The 23595-nt window shown below is 42.3% G+C and overlaps 2 protein-coding genes across 6 annotated transcripts in view; one reads left to right on the top strand and one right to left on the bottom strand.

The window, feature by feature from the left end:
* LOC141944816 (C-type lectin domain family 2 member B-like) lies at positions 1 to 23522 on the bottom strand. 5 transcript variants are annotated; one of them, XR_012629329.1, is made up of 10 exons: positions 22543 to 22809; positions 22102 to 22191; positions 21093 to 21256; positions 19430 to 19533; positions 18191 to 18501; positions 10309 to 10405; positions 9123 to 9191; positions 4628 to 4708; positions 1818 to 1961; positions 1 to 999 (listed from the first exon to the last, which is right to left on the bottom strand). XR_012629329.1 is itself a non-coding variant. In XM_074872012.1 (5 exons), exons 1-5 carry the CDS (start codon positions 22830 to 22832, stop codon positions 18366 to 18368), a joined length of 729 nt encoding a protein of 242 aa, XP_074728113.1. In that variant the 5' UTR covers positions 22833 to 23522; the 3' UTR covers positions 16631 to 18365. The 5 variants fall into 5 exon arrangements, 2 of the variants coding, with proteins under 2 accessions (XP_074728113.1, XP_074728112.1); XR_012629328.1 differs by lacking the exon at positions 9123 to 9191; XR_012629330.1 differs by lacking the exons at positions 1818 to 1961; positions 9123 to 9191.
* LOC141944817 (C-type lectin domain family 2 member B-like) overlaps positions 22796 to 23595 on the top strand; it is a 20128-nt gene continuing 19328 nt past the window's right edge. Inside the window, exon 1 of the mRNA XM_074872013.1 lies at positions 22796 to 22932. The gene's annotated coding sequence lies outside the window, so the exon portion shown is untranslated. The remainder of the gene's footprint in view (positions 22933 to 23595) is intronic.

Raw genomic sequence — 23595 nt, forward strand, 5'->3', positions numbered from 1 at the left:
TAAATTTGTTTATTGATTTCGGGTGCATATACTATAAAAATGGGGTACATATTACCAACAGCAACAATGTGGTTTAAGTACAGATAAGCTTAAATACAGGGAACAATTCTAGAAATATTTGCTGTACAGATTCCTCCTACTCAGGGTCTGTGAATCTTTGATATCAGCCTGCCCCAAAGAAGTTATAACTGATGAGAACTGAAAATAAAATAAAAACAGACAGCAAAATAATAATTATGAACAAATGCATTTGGTGGCTCAGTTCCAGTGGAGGACCTGATTTAACTGAAGCTACAGCATTTGGGGAAAAAAAACCCAAAACAAATACAAAATTAATTACCGCTCCAAGACAGGAACAACATATTGTATCTCTGTGAGATGCTCTTCTGGAGAAGTAGAACAGAATAATTTTGTTCAAGCCAATGGGAGGGATGAGACTAACTTTTCTCTACTAAACGAATATAGTTTCTTGCACCTTCAATACCCCTTTCATACAAATCCCACTAAAGGCTGTCAGGAGAAGAAAAATCACATCCAAACCCAGCCTTCGTAAAAAAAGTTCAGTGCAACCTTTCACATTCCCTGTTTTATCCATGAATTTTTGCCCATATGGAATCTAAAAGCTTATTGCAAAATCAAGTCAGGTGTGAACTAAAAGTGATGTGTCAAACTGGTCCACCTGGTCAGTTATATTGTCTAGACAAGACCCAAATCCAACTTTTGATGTAGCAGCTTGAGCCCATGCCTTGGTACACACACTGATGTAATCGCATATTTGCTAGTATTACAGTATTAAGCAAATTCCAAATAAAAGTTATGTTTGTCCATATATGGAGAGGTTAGAGGTTTAATGGAGATACTGGAAGACATAACTGAAGAGTGCTCAGACTGATGGCATGTCTTCTTTCATAAAGATCTCTTCAGAGAAAAAAAAGTAAAAGTAAACAAGCATAATGTCTTGTTTTGTTGAAGAAGCAGAGCCTTCCCGTGCCGAGTTATCTGGAAATAAAAGAGACAAAAGCTAATAGAAGTAGAGCATCTCACTGAAGTTGAACCTGCTGTGAGTGTCCTATGAGTAAGGAGAGGGCACCCGTATGCCATGAGGACTAGGCAAGATGTGCTGTGCCTCGGGGTGGAGGCACGGTCATGCAGATATGACTAGTGAGCCTCTCAGGGACAGGGGCACTGGTTCTGGCACAGGAGGGGACATGGTGTCTTCAGCGTGGCTGGTGATGGCTTCCAGGGAAGGCGACCTGGAGAAGTGATTAAATAAGCTTTGTAGCTCTACGAGAAGCACTAGTTGTGGATGGGAAGGTTTTCTCTGGAGGGCTGTTCACTACCATTCCTAGTCCGAATCGGACGACTGTTCTCCTGTGGTTTCCTTCAAATCCCAGACCAAACAATGCAGCTGGCTTGTCTCCTGTCACTTCAGCAGGTCACTGCCTATCCTGGCCTGGACAGTGGTTATGGGAATCGCCTCCACCTGCACCCAGCCATGTGCTTGTTTCACATCATGGCAGGCTCGTGGGGTTATTTCCCTCCACAGCTGGGAGACACCTATGATTAAGTGATGAATTTTCTTGGAGTAGAAGCAGCAGAACCCAATACTTGCTCTGTCAGGCGGTTCTGCCAAAGCTGCTGGGTATAAACATACTCCATTAACTGCAGCATGCCTAGATGTTATCTAGTGTGACTGTGAATTGCTGGCGGCTTGAATTTGTGACGGTGACTTTAGCGTTTGGTTTGGGACATTTCCTTGCACCTCTTCTGAAAAATGCAAACGTGTGAAAATACAAACATGGCTAAAAATGGCTTACGCTGTGCATCAGCAGGATGGCGGGAGCTGCCTCAGAGGTTGTAACATTTCACCGCCAAGAGGATGACGGTGATGAGCAGAATCACTGCAGTGAAGTACAGGGTGACAGCAACGTAACACCAGGGCGAGTTGTCCAAGCAGGTCGCTGCCAAAGGGACAAGGGAGAGGGGTCTCACCACAGGCAGAAGCAAGTCTGAGTTATGGGAGTATGGAAAATCATTGCAGCTAGGCCTTCAGCAGGAATATGTTACACTGTGTGCTATAGACCTAGCACCTGTGGAAAGTGAAGAGCAAGTTTCTGAGGATATCCTTGGTGTGCTGCAGATGCAACTGAAAAGTTTTTGGAGTTTTTTCAGCTAAATGTACCTGTAGAGGCTAAATCTTGCTTTGGAAATTCTTTTCTTAAACAAAAACCGAATGCCTGAAAACTGGAAAGTGGGTCCTAGCATTTTAATTATTAAGTGAAAAAAAAAATCTTTTATATTTATATATGTATATAGGTTTATATGTATATATAACCTATAAATATTTATATATAAAATCACGTTTTCAGGATCAGAAGAATCCTTTCCCTGGCCTGTCCTAGTTTTTATGATCACAACTGTTCAGAAAATGCCTAAAAACGTGACCTCTCACCTTCTGTGGAGGTGCACAGCTTTGCCAACACTGCTGGGTCAACCCTTCGCCGTGCAGTTTGCCTGCAACGCCCGCACAGTGCTCTGGAATATACCCAGCCTTTCCCTTGGAGAAGGGCTTGCAATGGTTGTGCTATCGTGGGTTGTTTTTCTGAGGTTACACAACTGAAGACCCACAAGGAAATTTTGAAGTTCACGTTCAGGCTTCAAAACAAGGTTTTATAGGTGATTTGAAATTCTAGAGACCCGTTTTCCAGATTATCATCCTTTTTAAGCACAACAAAGAAATACATGTTTAATTAGTCATTAAATCCCTGCCTCCATCATTTTCAGCTCCGACTGTAATCCTGTCTAGGATCATTGTGTTCTTTTGATCCCCATTCCTTAACACTTTCCAGGCTGATCTGATAAAAAACCCCTCCAATCTAAACCAGAATTAGAACAATGTGGTTTTAAAGAGGTTTCAGTGAAGAATGTGAAGGGACAGAGCTCACCTATGGCATTTATCCATAGGTATAGCATATATGGATTTTGATATTCCTTGAACAAAATTCTGAAAACCTGGACATACAGACAGTGTAAGCAGCATCAGAGAAAGGAGTGGAGGAAGTGAGGACTGGTGTATAAAAAGGCAACCAATAAACAGATGGGCTGATGGCAATATATCAAAACTGTGTTACTGACAATATTTTCATGCTGCGGTCCAATCCCAGCTTTACTGACATAAAATCAGAGGATTTAAATGAAGCCAGTAAATTGGTTTTGTTTTTGTAACAGCAGGACCAAGATCTCCACTTGGCCCACTCTCTTGTCTGCCCGACTTTTAATCAGAAAGACCATCTGAAGCTTTCGGTTTCTTTTTCCTTGTGGCAAGGCCAGATTAACCCACCAATGGAAACATTTGTTCTCACCGGCATTTTCTGCAACTAACATTTTTTCTATAAATATCTTAATTGTTCTTATGCATTGCACAAATGAAATACTTTCTTTCCTTCTTGTCTTCATTTTCACCTCACAGAGGAGAGTTAAATATCCAATATATTACTTCCCTTTGCAGAACAAAATTTACTTTCAGGGCTGGTTACACAGTTTGAGAAAATAGTTCAATATATCTTAAAATCTTCACTTAAGAAAAGATAGACACAATTTATCTAAACTTGTCAAATAAGTATTCAAAACTTAACTTTTGCTTTCTAGCTATCACTTTCTAAAAGTAACTCAGTTTCTGTGCTTTAAATGCTGACCCACTTGTTTACCCTAAATGCATTTGCAAATGAAAAACAATACACGGAAATTGTTGCTAAAAAGAACAGAAGAGTTGGCAAGCGCCTCCACAGAAAAATGAATTTTAACCACATGTTATGAGCATCCCTCAGGAGTGGGGAGCAGGGAAAAATGGATCAAAATCACTTGCAGCAAAGATAGAAAGTGATACTGTCCCATACCCTGGAAAAGTCTTCTTGTTGGCTGCTGAATGGGTGGGGGGTTGCTGTGTTTTGTGTGGGTCTAACTCACTAGAGGTACAGAATGGCAGTTTGTCCTACTACCAGGTCCTGGTCCTCCAGTGGACCACATTGCCTGCATGGTGCATGTTCATTTTCTTCTGGGATCCTTCTGGGATGAACTGTCTGGTCCCTTCTCAGAAGAAAGCTGGTCGTATTCCAGAGAACCATTCCTTTCCCACAGTGCAGATATGGACAGTGGCAAATTTTACTTCCTCTGCCCAGAACTGATCTCCAGCAGCATCCCCAGTGGATGTTCCCATGGTCTACCTGAGACCTCTTATTATGTTCCCAGTGGCGTATTGTGATGTTTTCTGTGCCATGCCAAAGGCTCACTAGACTGAGCCCCAGAGGCAAGGGACATGGACGTGAGTCCTCACAGGCTTATCTGGGGCCAAGGCACAAAAAGTTTAGCCTAATGCAAACCTGGAGGCCTGTGGCTCTACCCGCTGACCTTGAAAACAGTCACCAGCAACCTTTAGGCATCCCCAGGGAAAACCATCAGCTACGAAAGGTTTTGAAGGTTTTTTAGTTTTGCCTAGATCATACCAACATCTCCTTGGGCACCTATCCCTAAGCAACTCCTCCACTATATGTAAATGCATAATTATGATAGTATAAAAGAGGGTAAAATATAATAAGAAACTGTGAAATGTCCTGTAGTATTGCAGTACCTGTATGTGTAGTCTTGGATGTCCTGTCAGGTCTGTCAGATCGGCATTTCACATTTACCTCAGCATATACAGTTGGATCACCTGTAGAGACAAAAGATGCTACAATTAGTGAACATGTCCGAGGCCAGCTGTTGCCATTCTCATTGCTTCCAGTACCCTGCAGCATCAGACCTTCTCTGAGAAAGTGGGAAGAGCAAGAACATGCAAGAGAGACTCTTTTCATCTTTTTTTTTTTTCTGATAAGACTTGTGTGTTGCTGATGAATGTGCCAAAAAAAAATTACTAGAAGAGTTCATGCAAATAATTGTCCTACTGTGCAGTTTTCCAAAGAGATACAAAAAATGTGACTTGGTTATTAAATTTCAGAAAATTAAAAAACCCCAAAACTGTAGATGACTGTAGGTTATCATACACTGAACTACTCTATTATTAATTCTATTTTTTGTCTTATTATTCCATTTCTTATACACATATACATTCTGACAATCTTTAAGCAGAAGTTTATCAATGGCAACTTTTTAAACTAAATTAATTTTTTTCTATTTGTTTCTCAATAAACTTTTTCTTCCTAGTGAATTCAGATCTTGTACATGGGTAGGAAGCATGCCTGTTTTCTACTGCTTCTTCTTTCAGAGAGGAGCACAGTTCCTACTGATGCAAAGCTATGCATGTGCATAGAGCAGAGACAAGCTATTTTTCAATCACTTATGAATTAAACATAATTTTTAACAATTCAGAGTAAACCACCAAATGTAAAACATTATGCAAAATATAAACATGCTATTTTCATGTCATCCACAGATTTTTCTTCCTCAAGTTCATTATTCTAAGTATTTAAATGATATTTTAATCAATGGTTGGCAAGCACCATTGCAGACAGAGCACGGATTTTCAGTACAAACCATTAATTAAACTTTCTCTACAAAAAGGGGAAAGGAAAGCCTGTCTGTAGGTAATTCTCAGATAGAATAGTCCAAACACAGCTTCACACCCCGCCCCCCCCCCCCTCCGCTGTTGTTAGTCACAGAAGACAGAAACTTGGGGAGAAAAGAATTAACAATAGACTTATCTGAATCTTTATTGCCTTGCTAATTTATGACCATTTTCATTTGCCAGCAGAGGAGGCCTGGACATCAGTGCCATGGACACATGCTTCCCATGACTAAGAACCATTTTCAAGGGAAGCTTTCCATATGCGATGCAGAGCTGGCAGGGCTGCTCAAAGTGCAGCAGCCTTCATCTCTGCTGAGTCGAGACACCCATTCCTCCAGGCTTGGAAATCCCCATTTCACAAACCAAAGCAACGGAGCAGGTCTCTCACTGTGAAAGTTTATGCTGTTTGTTGTAATGAGGTTTAGAAACCACAGCGAACAACTGATATTCCTCCATCACTGCTTTCTTCTCGGTTTCTTCCAAGTGTTACTTGTCATGATCCTTCATGACTTTTTTCCCATTTGTCAGCTGCTCATCAGGATGAAGATTTTCCCAGAGCATCCTTGTTCTCAGATATCTGTTTTTAGGATTTATTTTGCAAAAAAAAGCTCCTCTGTGCTTACACTTGATCTGAGTGCCTTTACACACATCAAGAAGAAGCCTTTGTCAGGTGCTTGTGCCTCAGAGCATGCACCAGTTCCCTCCCAAAACTACCTAGCATCTTCAGACTGCTTGGAGATATTTGCCTCCATAAATTATACCAGAGTGAGACATGGCTGCACTGAAAGAACTGCCTTAAGACAGAGCACATTCAGGCAGAATAAACCATGACTTTTCTCTTACTGGGAGATATGCTTTCCATATCCCAGTAGGGATGCCGAAGGATTGCCTCTTGCTATGCATGGAGCCTGTGGCAAGCACTCCAGCACTTTCTATCGCACTATCTCACATTAGGCTTCCAAATGTGACATGGCAGAGCTCAGCCATGATCACATACCGGGGTCTGCTGGAAATCTCCCCATGCTGTATCTGGTGGTCAGTCAGAAAACCCTCGTATGCCCTGGTAACCACTAGAGTGGTTGGGACACTCATGGTTGCAACCATTCAAAAAATGTTTTCACCGTGTGTTACAAGATTTTTTTTTACAGCCAATGGAGAGCATAAGAAATGTTGTCAGGGTGGATTTCCCCAAAGGTGCGGGATTGCCTGCCAAACTGCACATTCCCTGCCTTCCCAGCCTCAATAGGGGACAATTCCCATCTGCTGCACTATCGAGTGCTTGATCACCTGGGCAGATTTGCTAACTATAATACAAACTGGGCTGGAAAGGGAATTGGCAACAGGATTTTCAGCAGCAGCCATTCACTTTCCCAAGAAAGGCTGGTTTGCTGAGATTGCTTTGCTTTAACACCAAGAGCTGAGCATTGCTCTCCTTATCTTTGGAGGCCTTGCCTACACTTGTCTGTTATTATGTATGGATGCTTACACTGGCCATCTGCATAGCAGAAGAGATCTGTTTCAGTATCACTGTAAAAGCAGAGCATCCTGCGGCTATTTAGTTCAGGCCAGTACTAGATGTAAAGCTCAAGGAAGGCAAAGATGTTGTTTAGGTACCTGACCTCTATTATCTAGTGACCTGCATCATTCAGGCAGTGCTTTCAAATTCATGTCCATAAAGGTACACCCAGAAGACATCTCACTGCCCAGAGGGTGTCTACGGGATGACTGGCCCAAATCAGCAATATTGTACAATGAGAAAAGCTCATGGGAAGAGGTGTAAGTAGGAACATGACTGCAGGTTTAATGAGGTGGTGAACTGCCCTGTGACGCTGTTTCTCCTCCATCTTGTAACATTAAATCTGCAGATCTGTCAGAGTAGGAGGGAGAGGGAAAGCGGTGAGTGATGGGACATGCCTGACTGCCCCCAGCAGATTTCAATAGGTGTGGCAGCGGAAGGAAGGAAAAGCTGTATTTTTGTATCAACTGCAACACACCACCCTTAGGTTGCCTGCTTTGCATGTTTTGCCTCATTTCCCAGGAGCTACTTATATCAAATTTGCTTGCTGATAGTGTATGAAATAAGACTTTTTTTTTTTTTCTTAAGAGAGAAACCAAACTTTTTTCTCTGAGGTGCCATAGGGAAGATGAGGAAATGCAGACTTCCTCAGTGCAAAATGTAGGACAAGTCCAGCAACATGGAGATTAAAAGATCTATCTGCCACATGCAAAAACTCAAGAAAGCAGAAGGGGCTGAAGGCAGAGGAGAAGTGGGGTGCAGACTAGCCGGGGGACAGGCATAGTGGCCATGGGGAAGAAGACCAAACTTAGAGCTATGTAATCAGGTAAGACAACACAAATGTTGAAGTCTGTAACTCAAAAATATGCTCAGAGGCAGGGCAGTATGAAACCCCTTTTCTTTGCTGGCCTAGGTTATTATTCCTGTCTCACTGGAGCAACTTTAGCTTTTCCAAGTCTTGCTGTATTGATGATCTAATGTAAAATATTCATGGAGTAAGACAGCAACTGCTTCCTTTGAGCTTTTTCAGGCAGGTGGGTGATAGCCAACTTAACTGCTTTGAACTCACTGTAGCATGGCAAATACCAAGCTTTTGCCTGAAGAAAAGCAACCTCCTAAGGGTGCCAGAGCTGCTGAGATCTGCCTTAGACTTATGAAAAATGTTGAATCTAAACCATTTTTAGTACCAAGCATTATCGAATCCCAGTCGTGTTAAACGCAGCCTCTTTCTTGTGCAGCAGCCAAGGAGTAAGAACAGTTAACAGCGTTTGGCAGAAGGTGACTATCACAGTTTCCTGCACTTGTGCTCTCAACTATGAGAGCAATGGAGCACATACAGAAATCAAGGATAGGGATTGTAAAAATGTATCAGGGAAATGTATATATATAAGAACACGAAAGATTAATTATATAGGTAGGTGTTTTTTTCACTATATCTCACTAAGACACAGTGACACTATTAATAGGTGGCAAATTCAAGACTGATTTAAAGTATTTCTTTATGGAAAATATTAGAATCAGCCCGCAGAAGTCATTGTTTTAGGACATTATTAAAGTAAATAATTTATTAGCACACTGAAAGGAATGCAAAATTCACTTAAGTGACAAGAATATACGTATTGCAATTGAAAAGATTTTTCAAAAGGATTACAAAAGAGCAAACACCATGCTGTCATACCCTAAAGCACAAGAAAAACATTTTGCCTGAAATCAGGTTACTTAATTAGCCTCATAATAGGCCATCAAAATTTTTTAGACACTGTCTTTCCAAGGACTTCATACTGGCAACTTTCAGAAGTATGTTACTGGGTCAAAGCGCTCTCAGGATAACTTACAGCAGCAATTTCTAAGCATAATGCACTGAAGTACATTAAAAGCTGTGTGAAAGCACTTAAAATTATAAAATATAACTGGAAATTTAAAGGATAGTGTCAGGTGAGCAAACAAAAAAATTAGATGGAACAGACTTTTATGCTCTCAAATTTTGAAACATTTTGCACAGATGGTTGTAGTGGGCATGTGTGTGCATCTCCAGTAAGTACTTACGGGGTAGTTCTACACTGGGGTACCAAAGATTGTCCTGGCAGCTCTTCCACAGTGAAATGACCACACAGTCTAAGGGGCAAACTGAGTTAACAAATGAAAGACAAAGACAACATACCTGTGTACAGATATTTTTAGTACTGTGTCCCAAGAAGCAAATCTACAAAACTTATTTTTATAGAATAACTGTTGCTTTGCTACCATATTCAGGACACATTTTTCTTTCATACTGTGACCTCTGAATATTATAATTTTAAATAAATTTTCCGTGCTTAACTGTCTTATAAGTAGCAAAGATCTATTTTTTGATTAGAATCTAAAAAATAAAACTTGATACTTTTGTTTTAAAGACATTAACTTTATTTCTTGAAAATAAATTTTTGAAGTAATGTTTTATAGTTGAAGACTATCAGTAGGTCATACACAAATTGTAGGACTAACAGTTTTCAGAATTATAGAAACTTCTATTGATTCTTGATTTGTGTTTTTCTCAGTGTAGAACTTTTAGAAGAGAAAGAAAGAAAGAAAGAAAGAAAGAAAGAAAGAAAGAAAGAAAGAAAGAAAGAAAGAAAGAAAGAAAGAAAGAAAGAAAGAAAGAAAAAGAAAGAAAGAAAAAGAAAAAGAAAAAGAAAAAGAAAAAGAAAAAGAAAAAGAGAAAAAGAGAAAAAGGAAAAGAGAAAAAGAGAAAAAGAGAAAAAGGAAAAGAGAAAAAGAGAAAAAGAGAAAAGAGAAACAGACCCATCATTTTACAATTTAAAAATATTTCCGGTGTCTAAGCAAATGAATCAAATTAAGATATAAAATGTAAATATACTGCAGGAGAGAGAGGTCCATTCTGTGTCATCAGTGCACTGTAACTGCCAATGAGTTTCCAATCACCCATATCTTCAATGTCTGATCATTAATGTGTTTCAGAAACAGCACATTTCAGCCATACTACTGAAATCCAGAATGGGATTTTAAAGGTCATTCTTTACCTTTGCTAGAATTCAATATTCCTTCTATTAACAAACATTAATTTGCCAAGAAAATAGGTATGTAATAAACAGAGGTGGATATTAATAGTTATAAAAATGCTTTCAACATGACTTCGGCTTCTTATGAATGCTTCAATTTATGAAAGAATGAAAGTTTTAAGAATGTGTCACTGAACAAAGGAAAAGTAAGTAACAATAAGATGACTTTTTACCTGTATCTGAAGTTTCTGAAGTAAAATGCACTCTTCCCTTGGGCGATACCTCTGCATAAACCACCTCACTTGCCATTTTGAAAAGATGCTTTCAGATCTGCAAGCAAAATGGACTCATTGAAGTAGTACCCTATATTACATCCTTTTTTGGCCTCCCCCCACCCATCACACCACATTAGGTCAAAAAAAAATGTTTAGATGTCTCTAAAGCGGAAGGAAACAAGATACTTTTTTTTTTTTTTTCCAAATGTAAATTCTCACCTTGTAGCTTTTGATAAACAGTTCTTAATTCTTAGCCCCTTCTGTTGGTGTATGTTTAATAAAAACAGTATAGCTTTGATTTTTATCAACTTTTTCATAAACTGTGACCTTCAGGCCACACATAATTTTCATTTGGAGCCTGAGCTGGCAACACGCTGAGTATGAACGTATCCTACTCAAACCAACTGGACACTAAAATGTTTTTTAACAGAAAACTCAGTCAGGATTATTAGATTGCTTCAGTTTGTGATTACCATATCACTTCCTCCTAAACTTCATTAGTTCAGGGTTGAAACCAGAAAACAATGATGAGGGAAGGAACGGAAGGAATATCTGACATTGCTCAAGCACCTCATTTAAAGACTTTTGAGATAAATTTTTTCTGTATCTTAAATTATTTTTTATTTATTTCATACTGAATAAGATTAATTTTTAAAGTTGAATTTGAAACAAAATGTTGCTATTAGGCCAACTTTCTTTTTTCTTCAGATTTTCCTCCACATAGAAATTTCTAATTTTTGGAGGTTTATGATAACTTAAAATGGTGCCAAAACTTTGAATTCTTCTCCCAGAGAAGCATCCAAGGCTTTTGAAGACACCTGAGAAAGGGAGAAAAGAGGCTCTGGAGGCACGGAAGCCAGTCGTGTTTGATCACTGATTTCCATCCTGTGTATTACTAGTTGCACAGAACTGACAAAGTTATTTTGTTAGTGGATTTGGGCAGAGCATGTAAAGATGTACCTCTCACTAGAGGGATATTGCAACGATTTGGAAGAAGTCGTTTGCCCTCATACATTAATCCTTTGCATTTCAATAACATGAAATAGTCACTAGATGTCTCTACTGCACCATAAAATATATCAGAAATTATATTCCATTTAAACTGAAGAAAATTTTATATGCTTATATAGTGTGGGTTTTTTTTTTTTTTTTTTAACGTATGAGTGGCATAAAATAACTTGTCAGAGATAACTAGAGTGTGAAGGAGAAAGAAGACTGAAAGATAAAAAAGGAGTGGATGAGATGGGTGGTGGCTCCAAGTTCACAAAGCAGAGAAGACTTAGCAGTAAGCTTTTCCTAACCAGGACCAACACAGTAAAGTATTGTGGAGATACTGGGATATAACTGTACCCCTCAAACTGAATGATAACCTTAAGCAGCTTAAACCAGTCCTGATGGGGAGGACAGGAGTGTGGGGGAAGTGGGGAACCAATATTGTGGACAGATGTGCAATAGCCGTATCCTGTGATAGTGATGATGGTAGCAGAGGTGAAGGAAGGTATCAAAGTCCACAGTAGGTATTTCAAGATCTTTAGCTAATTAGATCATGAAGGTGGTGTCAGGTAATAGGACTTTGGTGGGGTACAGCAAGCAGCGTGCTGGCAAAGCTGGGAGGGAAGAGATGTCTCGCTCCAGGCAGCTCTCTCCCACGGGCAGCAACTACCCATCCACCTAAGACTGACATATAATATTCTGCATATAAAGCCTGCTCTGTCCCAGGACCTAAAGCTCCACTATAACACCTAGTTAAAGGAAATCCCCTGGCTTAGGCTAAAAGAAAGAGCTTTTTTCCCCCTGAAATAGATAATAGGTTGTTGCTCCTGCACTGGGGCAGAGTAGGAACTGGGCAATCTATGGAAATCCTTTCTCAACCTTTTCATGATTATTTATTTTTTTCATGGTTTTGAACACTATGGAGAATAAATTCATATCACTTATATCCAAAACAAGTACATAACTTACGTATATAAATCTCCACAGATATGACACTATATCACTTTTAAGTTTTCAACTTTTGAGCTTAAGCTGAAGAGATGACTAGAGCTGAACAAGCAAAATAACAGCCACTGGGAATAATTAAAATAGTATTTTTCTTTTTTTCTTTTAAGCAATCTGTGTGAGGTGGCAGATGCAAACTTACTATGCCTGGGAAATAAATCCTGTATTTTCATGAGGGTGGAAGCCCTGCCATCTGATAATTAGCCACCGTTTCCCTTAAGAATTATGTTTTCCTAGAAGGGGAATAGGAGAATACTTTTATTATTGTTATGACCATTGTATCTCTTAAGAATGCATTCAAAAGTACTGGAAAGTTTTTTAGACTGGCTGCAACTAAGACCAAGTATGACGCTGTACTGCAACACGTTCAGGTAAAAGTAATTCTTTTCATAGTAATCAGAGGCAAGAGAAGTGTTAATGCATGGACCTTTCTTTGTTTAGTGCCTTACCAGCTCCTGTTGAACTTTAGTAAGGGCAACAACAGCCCGGGTGTGGAGAGTATGTTTTGAGTGGATTCCCAGTCTGCTTGGGAGACTAGAGACACTACTGTTTCCTTCTGTAGTTATCAGCAGAAAGCTTCAGGCAAGATTTCCTGTAACAACCTTATTTCAGGCATTTGAAGATCTTCCCAAGCCCAAGTAGAGCAGTCTGCATGTACTGCACAGTGTATATCATAAAAGGTATTAATAGCAAGGACGTGACACTGCATTGAAATTAATAATTGGCTGCCTTCTGGCAAAAAGTAATGCAGTATTTTATGGATGTTTAAAAAAGTCTCGATTTTAAAGGTTTTATGATGCATTAAAAAAACTCAGAACTGTTGTGAAATCCCACAAGAAGCAGTGGTACTTCAGACAAAATTCCTAGGAAAATATATTAACGAAATTTTGAAGAGACAAACTGAAAGCTCTCATACTGCTGTGTTATTCTTGCAGGAGCCTTCATAGCAATTTAATCTTATGCTTATGCTTATTCCGTGATGTCTTAGTTTGGACGTGGGCTTAAGAAGGTAAACTGTTGAATTCTGATCTGTCCCTTGCTCAGCTCACCTAAACTATCATTTGCGAGCTTGGATAACTTATTGATTGTATAATTTTGAAGGAGTATTATTTGCATATTAAGGAATTAAAGGAGATAAACATTGTAATTCTACAATGAATAAAGCTCCCTATTGTTTGAAGGGTTGTTGTCCTTCTGTTTCAATCAGTTAAAGCCCGAATGACTCCAATAGCTTAGAAGAAAGTGCTTAGATAAGGATGATAGGTATTCTATAAATGCCAGGAAACTCCAAAACTGAACCTGCTGAGAAAGACAGGTGCTCCTACCTCTCCCTGTCATTTCCTTCCTTTGCTAATGCTAGCCTAGACAGATATTTTCCTGTGGTATCCAGAAAAACATGCACAGAAGAGTTAAAGACAGTGAACCAACCAGGCACCCACTTTCCTCCCTCGGTCTTCTGCTCTGAGGCCTGCCCTGGATGTGACATCCTTGGTCTGAACAAATCTTTTGGGGAGCCCAGGTCATGGAGGGGGGAAACTTCATCTGAGTTACACATTTATTCTGCTTCAGCTGTTCAAGATAGACACAGCACCTGAACCCTACAAAGCCACTGTCATATATCGCTTCATGGCCAGAGCAGCGCAGTACAGGCCCAGGAGAGGGAATATGCTCCCCGTACTGATCTGCCTGAGACCAGCTGGAGTGGCAGAGCTTCCCCATGGATTAATTGCTCAATACTTGGAGGTTTCAACTCAACCAGAGTATCTGCTGCAGACAGAGCATCCACCAATCCACAGCATCTCCAGCTGTGAGTTGCCCAACACTGGGCTGAGTGGCCATAGGCAGCTGGAAGGACCACTAAGGGTCACTGGTTTCCAAATATAATGGTTACTTCCTTTTCACCACAGTGAATGGTGAGCACACATGGGACGCTGCCTTGACAACTGTGTAGTGAGTTCAGTCCAGACTTCTCAAAGGTCACCTTGCACATCCAACCTGCCTGAAGTACAAACCTTTCTTCACCAGTCTCAGCTGCAAGCAGGAAGTCCTTCATCAGGCCTTTCCCAGTACCCTTCCTGTAATCCTTCCCCGTTGGACTGTGAAGATCTGTTCATTTCCTCGGACCTCCTCATCAGCACCCATGCTTAAGCCTCTTTTCCCTCCCCACAGCCTGGCAGTCTGGAAAAGGAAGCAGAAGTGACTGGAAGCGATTGCTAAAGCAGTTAGTGTGGAAATGGCTGTGCAGAAGCAAGGACCAGCCTGTCTGGGGAGGATGGAAAGAAGTGGACTCCAATCAGCCTGACTCAGGGAATGGCCACGAGGAGTGTGAATTCCCCCTGCCTAGAGGCAGCTGCACCACTGATGCCTCCTGCCTTGTGGAGATGCCGTAGAGCATCCAAGTGTTCAAGAGCTGCCCTGGCCCAACAGGCACCCAACCCAGCAGCTCCAGCTGAAGCCAGGAGTGATTTTGCAGGGTAGAGATTCATATTGCACATCTGCCTTGTGCACCCTGCGCTCTCCCCACTCCCTTTAGCCCCCATAAGGGCTAAAGGGAAGCAGCAGCAAGAAAGATGCATTTTTCTGGGTGGTGTTTTGGCAGACTTCACACCCAACCAGGCTGTGCACGTCCATGCCATGGTACCTCTCTGCTGGGTTACATTTCCCACAGCAAGCACAAAGCCAGTGTAAAGGCTTGTGTGTGTGGTTTGCAACTTGAGAGGTGTAAAAGTGGGTACTCGTGCCTCCCCCAAGATAAAAGTTATGCCAAGCACGGTGAAATGCAACAGTGTGTATGCCAGTGCAGACCTTAACGTGATGTGAAATCATGGCATAATGTTTTTTGCAGGAGCAGGTCCCACCACCTCTTGGTGGGAGGACATGACGATGGACCTTAAAATTTATGGAACTTGCAACCTAGTCCAGCTGAAACGGGAATTGACTTTATTTTAGTTTTGCTGTTGGAAGAGGCCACAGATTTGCAGGGCAGGAGATTAAGTTGCCACAAACTTCTGCTCTTCCCCTGGAGTTTAGCACTGTGCAAAACTCCCAACTGCTGATTATTTCTCACCATCTGAGTTTATTTGCCTGTACCAGTCAATTCTTTTGAAAGAAAATCATCACTTTTCCATCAGTTACTGAATTAGGGATAGCATGAATCCATTGGGAGCTGACAATGTTCACAGCGTGTCTGAGTGTGGTAGGGAAGCACAGGGGAATCACAGGGGAACTTCATACTTTGGGAGGTGGAAAATGTTATCTGGTGAATTGGGAAACTACTTTTGAAAATGCATGTAATGTAACTGTTATAACAAATCTAATTACTATTGTATTAATTGATCACAGACAAGTACGTTGGATTCTGTGCAGATCATGGAGTGAGAACTGATCTGCCTGCCAAAGACCTCACTATACAAGAACTTTATAACCTAGAAGAGGAAGAAATAAAGTATTCATCCAGCCCATTTCAATTTTAATCACAGTAGATAAGTAATCCAGGAAATGTACACAGCAATATTTATCCAAATATTATTTTCAACTTTTTGTGGTTTTTTTTTTTGTTTTTTGTTTGTTTGTTTTGTTTTGTTTGGGTTTTTTTGGGTTTTTTTGGTTTTTTTTCCCCCTGGGTTGCTACACTAATTGAAAACTTAAAAAAGGAAATTGTGTTCAGCAATTCACCTGTTGGAGTTGCATTACAACATCCCTTCTTGTATGTCTCTGTTGCTATGTTCCTCATCCAACTTTGCTTGGGAAGGTCACAACACTGGTGAATATTGTGCAATTTTCCTTGACAAAACAACTTAAAATGAGGGGAAGTTCACATGGGTTTCAGTTTTCTTAAAGCTATTTAATCAGATATTAGCAATTAGCTGCAATTTAGCTGCCGTGAGACTTCTAATGCAAGCAGGGAAGATGCAGTCAGTGGCCTGGCTCAACCAAGCATCCGGATCATCAGGGCAGGTCTGGGGTCAAGCTGGGAAACCAATGGATTGGTTGAGACGAAATGGGGTCCTGAGCCCCTGGGCTGGGGTGTGAGAGGAGGTGTGACCCTTCTGAGGGGTGACCCTGCAGAGTCAGTCAGGCTCATGATGAATTCACAGGCTCTGTCACGGTCCTACACAGAGTTCTAATTTCACTGTCAAAAAATGTTCTGTGCCCACCTACAGACAGTAACTAAACACATGTAAGGAAGCAGGTATCACAAGCTAAACAGAGCAGTCTTGGACTACCACAATCCTAAAGCAGAGGAGCAAGCTCAACAAAAAGCAGAGACCAAAAGCATCACTGGGAGCAATTACTGGAAGTATTTATTGGCACATTTACAAGGCAATTTACAGAGACAGCAAAATGGACTTCTTACCCTTTCTGGCACTCTATGCTGACTCTTTCAACTGGATTTTTGACACGTGGTGGGAAACAGGTCCCTACCCTGGCAATCTAACCCCTGTCCGTGGTTCCTTGCAAAGTGCTTCCCCTTCTGTTCTTGTCCTTTCTTGGGGAACGACAAGCAAAGATATATTGAATACTCTGCTCCAGCTTCTCCTCTCACCTATTTCTTTCCCTCCAAAGAAGTACATCTTCTGGATAAATACCAAGTGCAGTTATAGCAATCTGCAATTTCTTCTTCCCATTTCTTTGGAGATCTATATGCCAGACGCCTCATCTTCCCTGTGGGCTTCTCTGAGCTTAACATGGTACTCTGTTTCCAGACTAGAACATTTTCCTAGTTTAAAAGGCCTTTCCTCTGGTTCACATTTTTAAAGACAGTAACCACCCTTTGTAAATCATGTATCTTGGGAAGCAGTCATTGTACAAGTATCTGCTGAATCTAAGAGTGAACAGGAAGGAACCAACCACAGACCTTCCTGGGGAGCCTCCTATGCCCCCACTGCCCATCCGCAGGCATTATACTAAGAATGTAAACAGATTAATCTATTAATTCATTCCTTAGACTAACCACAAAAGCCACAATTTGTCCTTGAGGCTTTCCCTGTCAATGACTGAGGCATTAACTCCTTCAGTTCCTCACAATCTGTCCCATGAACTGTTAAACTATCCTTGCCCACACAAATCACTAAAATAGCCATGTTGGAGACAATAAAAGCTTTTTTTCCCCTGCACAGACAAACAGTTAAGCACCACAGCACCTCACTTTAAGCTGCCCTAGAACCCTTTCCATGCTACATATACATGTCTCCCCACTTCTAAATCCAGTTGACTTTCTCAGCCCTCCCACAGTTGTGCGTGATTCAGTCTGGGAACTTTTCTATTGCAGCCACATATTCAGGGAAGTTTGGGTAGTAGCAGTCATGTTTCCAGATAGGTCCAGAGGGATAAAGAGTATCCGTAACCTGTCCCACTCTATATGCCCTGTAACATCAGTGCCATTCACTAGAAGACCCAGTCATTATCTGCCTTCCTGGTTTACAAAGCTCCCATTTATATCTTTGGACATTACATACTAATCACATTTGAAAACCCCATGAAAAAAGAAGGGAAGGGAAGTAAAAACACCTTATGAAGTCTCACCCATGTACCACAAAGACAAACTAAAAGATTTCAGACAAAGAACTACCGAGCTCCAGAGAAAACAGGAAAAAACACATCACTGGGTTCCCCATGAACTGCATTTTCAATAGGACCTTCATGTCATTGTAATAATGTTTTTAGCTGTCCTAAAAAAGTAGGTTTTGCAGTTGTGAAGAGTTCTCAAGGAAAGTATCCACTCGTGTGTCCTTCAGCCCTTTCAACAATGAAACTGTATTACCAAGAAGCAACTTCCGTTCTTTGCCACGGCCATTGTATCATCATTTCCCCTCGTCACTGTCACTTCTTAAGCAATTACCTCTTTCACATGGAGTCACTATTAATCCCTCTATTGCTTCTCCTGGAGAAGTCTGGCTATGATCCACACCATGGCACCTCTTGCCCCTGTGGACTTCCTACAGCAAGGACTTTCAGTATTCTGAATTCCAATTTCTTGAGGAGAAAGTCTCTGTATTTGCACAGCCAGCTGTTCCCTACAAAGAGCTTGTCTTGGGATTAAACCAACCAATGGTGCAAAGCCAGTTCCTGAGCGAGGAGCACCTTCTGGTAGAGATGAAGGATGAATCTATATGGACACAGTCTCCATCATTTGTTATATTGATGTGAAATCTAAAACACCAAGAGAAAAATAAAAATTAGAGCAGAACTTTGGTCTAAAAATTAGAAGACTTATTTCTTATTCTTTAGAAAACTGGGTCTTTAAGACTGTGGAGAACAAAGTAGAGAATGATTTAAAATGAGCCCTGCTTCTTGGGAGGATCAGAATTCACGTGTGAAACGCACGGTGATGCTCTGATGCACCTTCTATTAAAGCAAGCTGCTTTGATCCCCACAGAGATGTAGCACCTGTGCTTGTACTTCAGTCTACAACGTGTTGTGAGCACAAAAGGCACAATTCTCCAGAGCAGGAGAGAGAGGATCCCAGAGGGACCCATTGCAGCAGTATTTCTCCAGTACAGACTGGGGCCCTGCCACCTCTTCCCACCAATTTTGCTGAGCCTCTGCAGAATACACAGGATGTGGCTGCAAAGAAGCCAATCTCTGGGATACAAAGTGGACAAAAGTGATGCCTTCTGAGACACAACCCCCCAGCCCAGTGACCTTCTAACGTGGTCCTGAGCACCTCAGTTGTTCATAGGAGGCCCTGTCTATACTGGCTGAGTGTTCAACCCTGCAAGACCAACAGGGCGAGCTAATTCAAACCATTTGTAATGTCTAACATTGGTAATTCTTCCTAAGAAGGCAAATATTATCCATCTCATATAGTGGGATTGTACAGAAACAACTTACTCTAGGCCTAACCTAACAGCTGCTATGCAACAACATGAAAAACTAAGCAATGATGCCCCTTTCCCACTTCTCTGGGGACATAACTACTTTTATTAGCACAGTATTAGCATTTTTACAGTCACATGACAGCCCTCATTTGGTAAGATACACCAGTTTATCTACAGAGGAATATGTAACAGAATAACTTTTCTACTTGGACAAAAAAGCCAACTCTCTTCCTGCATAGTATACTTGAAAGAAAACTCACAAGTTTGTGTCAAATGACTCTCCATTCACCCAGAAGAATTCGTTTCCTTTCCTGCGCAGCCCAATCCAGAAGTCTGTTATGCGTATTCGATACATTATGAAGTTCTAGACAAAACACAGAATAAAATGACATATGGATATGAGATTTTTTTATGATTATAATTATATAGCTTTTTGTATAAAAACTGCACAGATATAAACTGCATCACAGAATAGACAATGATGGACTTTTTTTTCACAGGTCACTAATGTTTTACTGCTAGATTTAATTAGTTGAAATACTAAAGGGAGCCCTAGATCCATTACTGATAGTCAGTGAGGTCCCAGCTACTTAGTTGGTAGTCATGCAGAGTGCTACTGACCATCCACCTATACCCTGCCCTGCCCTGTCATTAAAAACATCCACATGTCATTAGAAATACCATATCACATTATGCAATAGTCAGCTAGTACAATGGTTTCACTGTGTCACCAGGAGAATGGCGTTTCAGTACAAGGACATGGATTTGGTGGGAACACAGTGACTGACTTGTCACAGGTTGCCTTGACTCTTACATCACCATCATTTCTTGGATTGTGTCTCTATCAAATTCAAGTCACACATTTAAAATCCTCCAACTTCCCAATTTTCACACTTTTACTCAACACTAATCATATAAGTGTGTGAGTTCATTCTGTTTTCTTGTTCCTTATATTTCTGACTGTAAAGTTAGGGACTACCTAAACCCAAGCTCCAGGACATCTTGAGGGCACACACATGGTTTATAATCTGCAGTATGAATGAAACAGTCTTTCTCGATTCTTTCTTTATGATCCTATAATCGTCTCTGAAAACACATTTGCTATAGTGCTGTTTTCTTTTGTTTTTCTGTACAGAACATCCTGAATTGGTAGGACACTACAGGAGGCTTAAAGAACATAGTAAAAAGAAAAATGGTTTGAAAACAACAAAAACCACAGGCAGAACCTACTGCACAAACTGGGTATTTTCAATACCATGGGGCCCAGCACCACATAACCACAGCCACTCTTCACCTTTTGTGGGAAAAGAGAAATTGACTGTTGTGCACAGAACTAACACCACGTTTCTGTTCTTCAGTTGGCCACTACACCATTTGTTATGCTAAAGAAAGTGCCCTTTAAAGGAACTGTGTCTTTAAAGAGTATCAAGAAGATAAAACACATAGATGTGCACTGGTGGTTCATAAACTCCACAATTAGTTTAGTTATATTTAGTATGGGAATTGCTGCTGACTGTATTTTTGGGTATCCTGGAGAGGGAATGAACGTCAAGTGTGTGAGGCAAGTGGACAGGCTAAATTGCCTAACTTAAATTGAACACAGAAATTGCCAGTTTAAAAAAAACCAACCACACCCTCTTTATTAGGAATTAGGAGTCACAACTCCATTTTTATATTCCTTCAGGCTTTGTACATAGTTTGCCTTTTAAATTTCTGAAATACCCTCTAAAGTAACAACAGAATTTCTACAGCGGATTTTAGTGAACAGACCACACCACACTGAAAAAGTCTGTAGGCTGTACCGACTCGCAGCACACGTCTGCCACGTAGTATGGTGGGTTTCAAGCTATACAAGGGAACAAGTGATGGAGTTACAGCAACTGTTAGGGCAGCAGAGCAAATTCAAGGCGCTGGACACCTTACCAGCTCTTGGCGGCTGTTAATCACGGCAAGGGATGCTCCGTAGTCAGAGCAGGCCTCCTGACTGGAGTCCCAATCTGCCACGGCTCCTGAATGATAGTAACACTTCCTCTTGTAGTACAGCCAGTCGTCAGGGCATGGCTCCAGCTGGGGCAATTTAGGTGGATCTTTTGTTCAAATGAAGAAATGAAGAGAACGTTACTTACTTATCCTTACATATTTAAAATACAATTGTATACATATTTACACGTTCTGGACCTGCTTCCTCTATTTGAAGAATATCTGTGCCTTGCGCTGAATTAAGGTGAATTATGAGTGAACATAAGATGAATTATGGGTGAACATAATACAGCTGAAGGACTGTGCTCACTCTTAGTTTTCTCCAGTTATACCAGCTACGGTGGGTCCAGTGATCCCTGATTACATGCTCACATGCTGGGCATGTGCCAGCAAACAGACTCCAACACGTGCATGTGCAAAGCTCCAGCTACACCAGACACCACAGGTGAGAACAACAGGGCAGAAGGCCATCTTTGACAAAGAGTGCAAACACAGATACTAGTTATCTGCCATGAAGCTGCTCAAATTTGACCCTAAACAGCTTCTCGTTCAATGTATTCAGTTGCAAAAATAACTTTCTAGGCCAGAGCCAAGCCAAGTGAAGAAGTCAGTACTGCCTCCCTAACTCTGCTTATGGCTTTGTCATTCCTCAGCATTTTGCCATGCTGCAGTACAATGAAATCCTGCAGAAAATTAAAAAAACCCACAAAAGTCAATTTAGCGCTACCAGAAGCAACTCTCCCAGGACAACCAGTAACAGAATTTAGTTTCAGTTTCCGTTTCTGGATTCTAACCTGTGTAACAGCAGCCGTATCAGGGTGTGTGTGTGGGGGTGAGCTGAAAACCAGTGGAAATACCTCTTACCCCTCAGCCATGAAGAGACAGTATCACGAGAGACAGAAGTACTGAATTCCTCTTTCCAGAGCTAGGGTTTTTTTAAAAATGCACTCACTTAGGGTAATCCACGATAAGAGTAAAATCACAGCGACAGCGATGACAAGTCCTGCAATTCTTTTCCAGAAAGAGAGGTGTAAACTCATATCTAAGGAGAGAAATAATATTATGCGTGTCATGAATAAAGCACATGTAAGGATCTGAAGAATCGGGTCAAAAAACCTCCATGCAGAGATATATTAACTCCATTAAGATTTTACCAAAAACTTGCACTTAAAACGACTGGGTACTTCAAGAGCTTCCATACTTCTAAAACTCGAGCAGATTTTCAAAGGTATTAAACTGTCAAACCCCACAGAAATACCGTCAGAATTTAGCGCCCCCCCCCCGCCCCGGGTGCTTCACTCCCGCGGCATCGCCGTCGAGGGGGACGGGCGGCTCCGCCGGCCCGGCCAGCCCGTTGGCCCCCGGCCCCCCTCCATCCCACCCCGCTCCTCACCGGGACGGCCAGGGCCTCGCCGCAGCCCCGTCCCCTGCGTCCCGTCCCGGCTCACCCGCCCGCGCTCGGCGCCTCCGCTGAGCCGCCGCCGCCCCGAGCCGCCGCTCTCCCTCCGGTCCCGGTCCCGTCGGCGCCACCGACCGTCGGGCAGCGGCGGACCCGTCCCCGGGCGGCAGCCGAGGCAGCAGCGGGTCGGAGTGGAACCGCCGCTGGAGCCGCCGCAGCCGCCGCAGCTCATCCCGGCGCCGGGACGGGGAGAACGAGGCCTCGCCGCCGCCTGCCACCTCCATCGCCGTCGCGGGGCGGAAGCCGCCCGCTGCTTTCGGTTTCACCCCTGGGAGGTGCCCGCGGCGGAGCGGAGCAGGGCCTCGGCCCTCGACGGCGGCCCCGGTAAGGGGCGGGTGGGGACCCGGGCAGCGGCGGGGCAGAGAAGGGCCATGCGGGCGTGGAGGCAGCGGGAAGGCGGAGGCCGGTGTCGTGCCCGCGGGGCGGCCGGCGGGGGCCGCCGCTTCCCCGCACGCAGCCGGCGGCGGCCGGTCCCCGGACACCTCCCGCCCGTAGCGCCGGGGGTGGGCAGGGGGCTGCGACGGCCGGGGCCAGCCCGGCGCCCCTCGGCACCCCCCGCCAGCCCCGAAGCCTGCGGGAGGGTGGGACTGAAGAGCGGGAAAATGAGGGCTAAGGAGGAGAAAAGTGAGGTCTGAAGAGCGGGAAAATGAGGGCTAAAGAGGAGGAAAGTGAGGGCTGAAGAGCAGGAAGGTGAGGGCTGAAGAGCAGAAAAGTGAGGACTGAAGAGCAGGAAAATGGGGACTAAGAAGGAAAGTGAGGATTAAAGAGCAGGAAAATGAGGACAAAGAAGGAAAGTGAGGATTAAAGAGCACGAAAATGAGGACTGAAGAACAGGAGAAAGTGCTCGTATAAAGCGGGGGGCGTGGCCTACACCTTGGGGCTTCCACTTGCAGTTGTTTTGTGGCCTAAGAGCAAACAGAGCTCCTGCTGGTGTTTCCTTCAAATGGAAAAGTCGCAAAAAGTGAGAGCTAATTTTGGATTCAAACT

The sequence above is a fragment of the Strix uralensis genome, chromosome 5 (genome assembly GCF_047716275.1).
Source record: "Strix uralensis isolate ZFMK-TIS-50842 chromosome 5, bStrUra1, whole genome shotgun sequence".
Lineage (NCBI taxonomy): Eukaryota > Metazoa > Chordata > Aves > Strigiformes > Strigidae > Strix > Strix uralensis.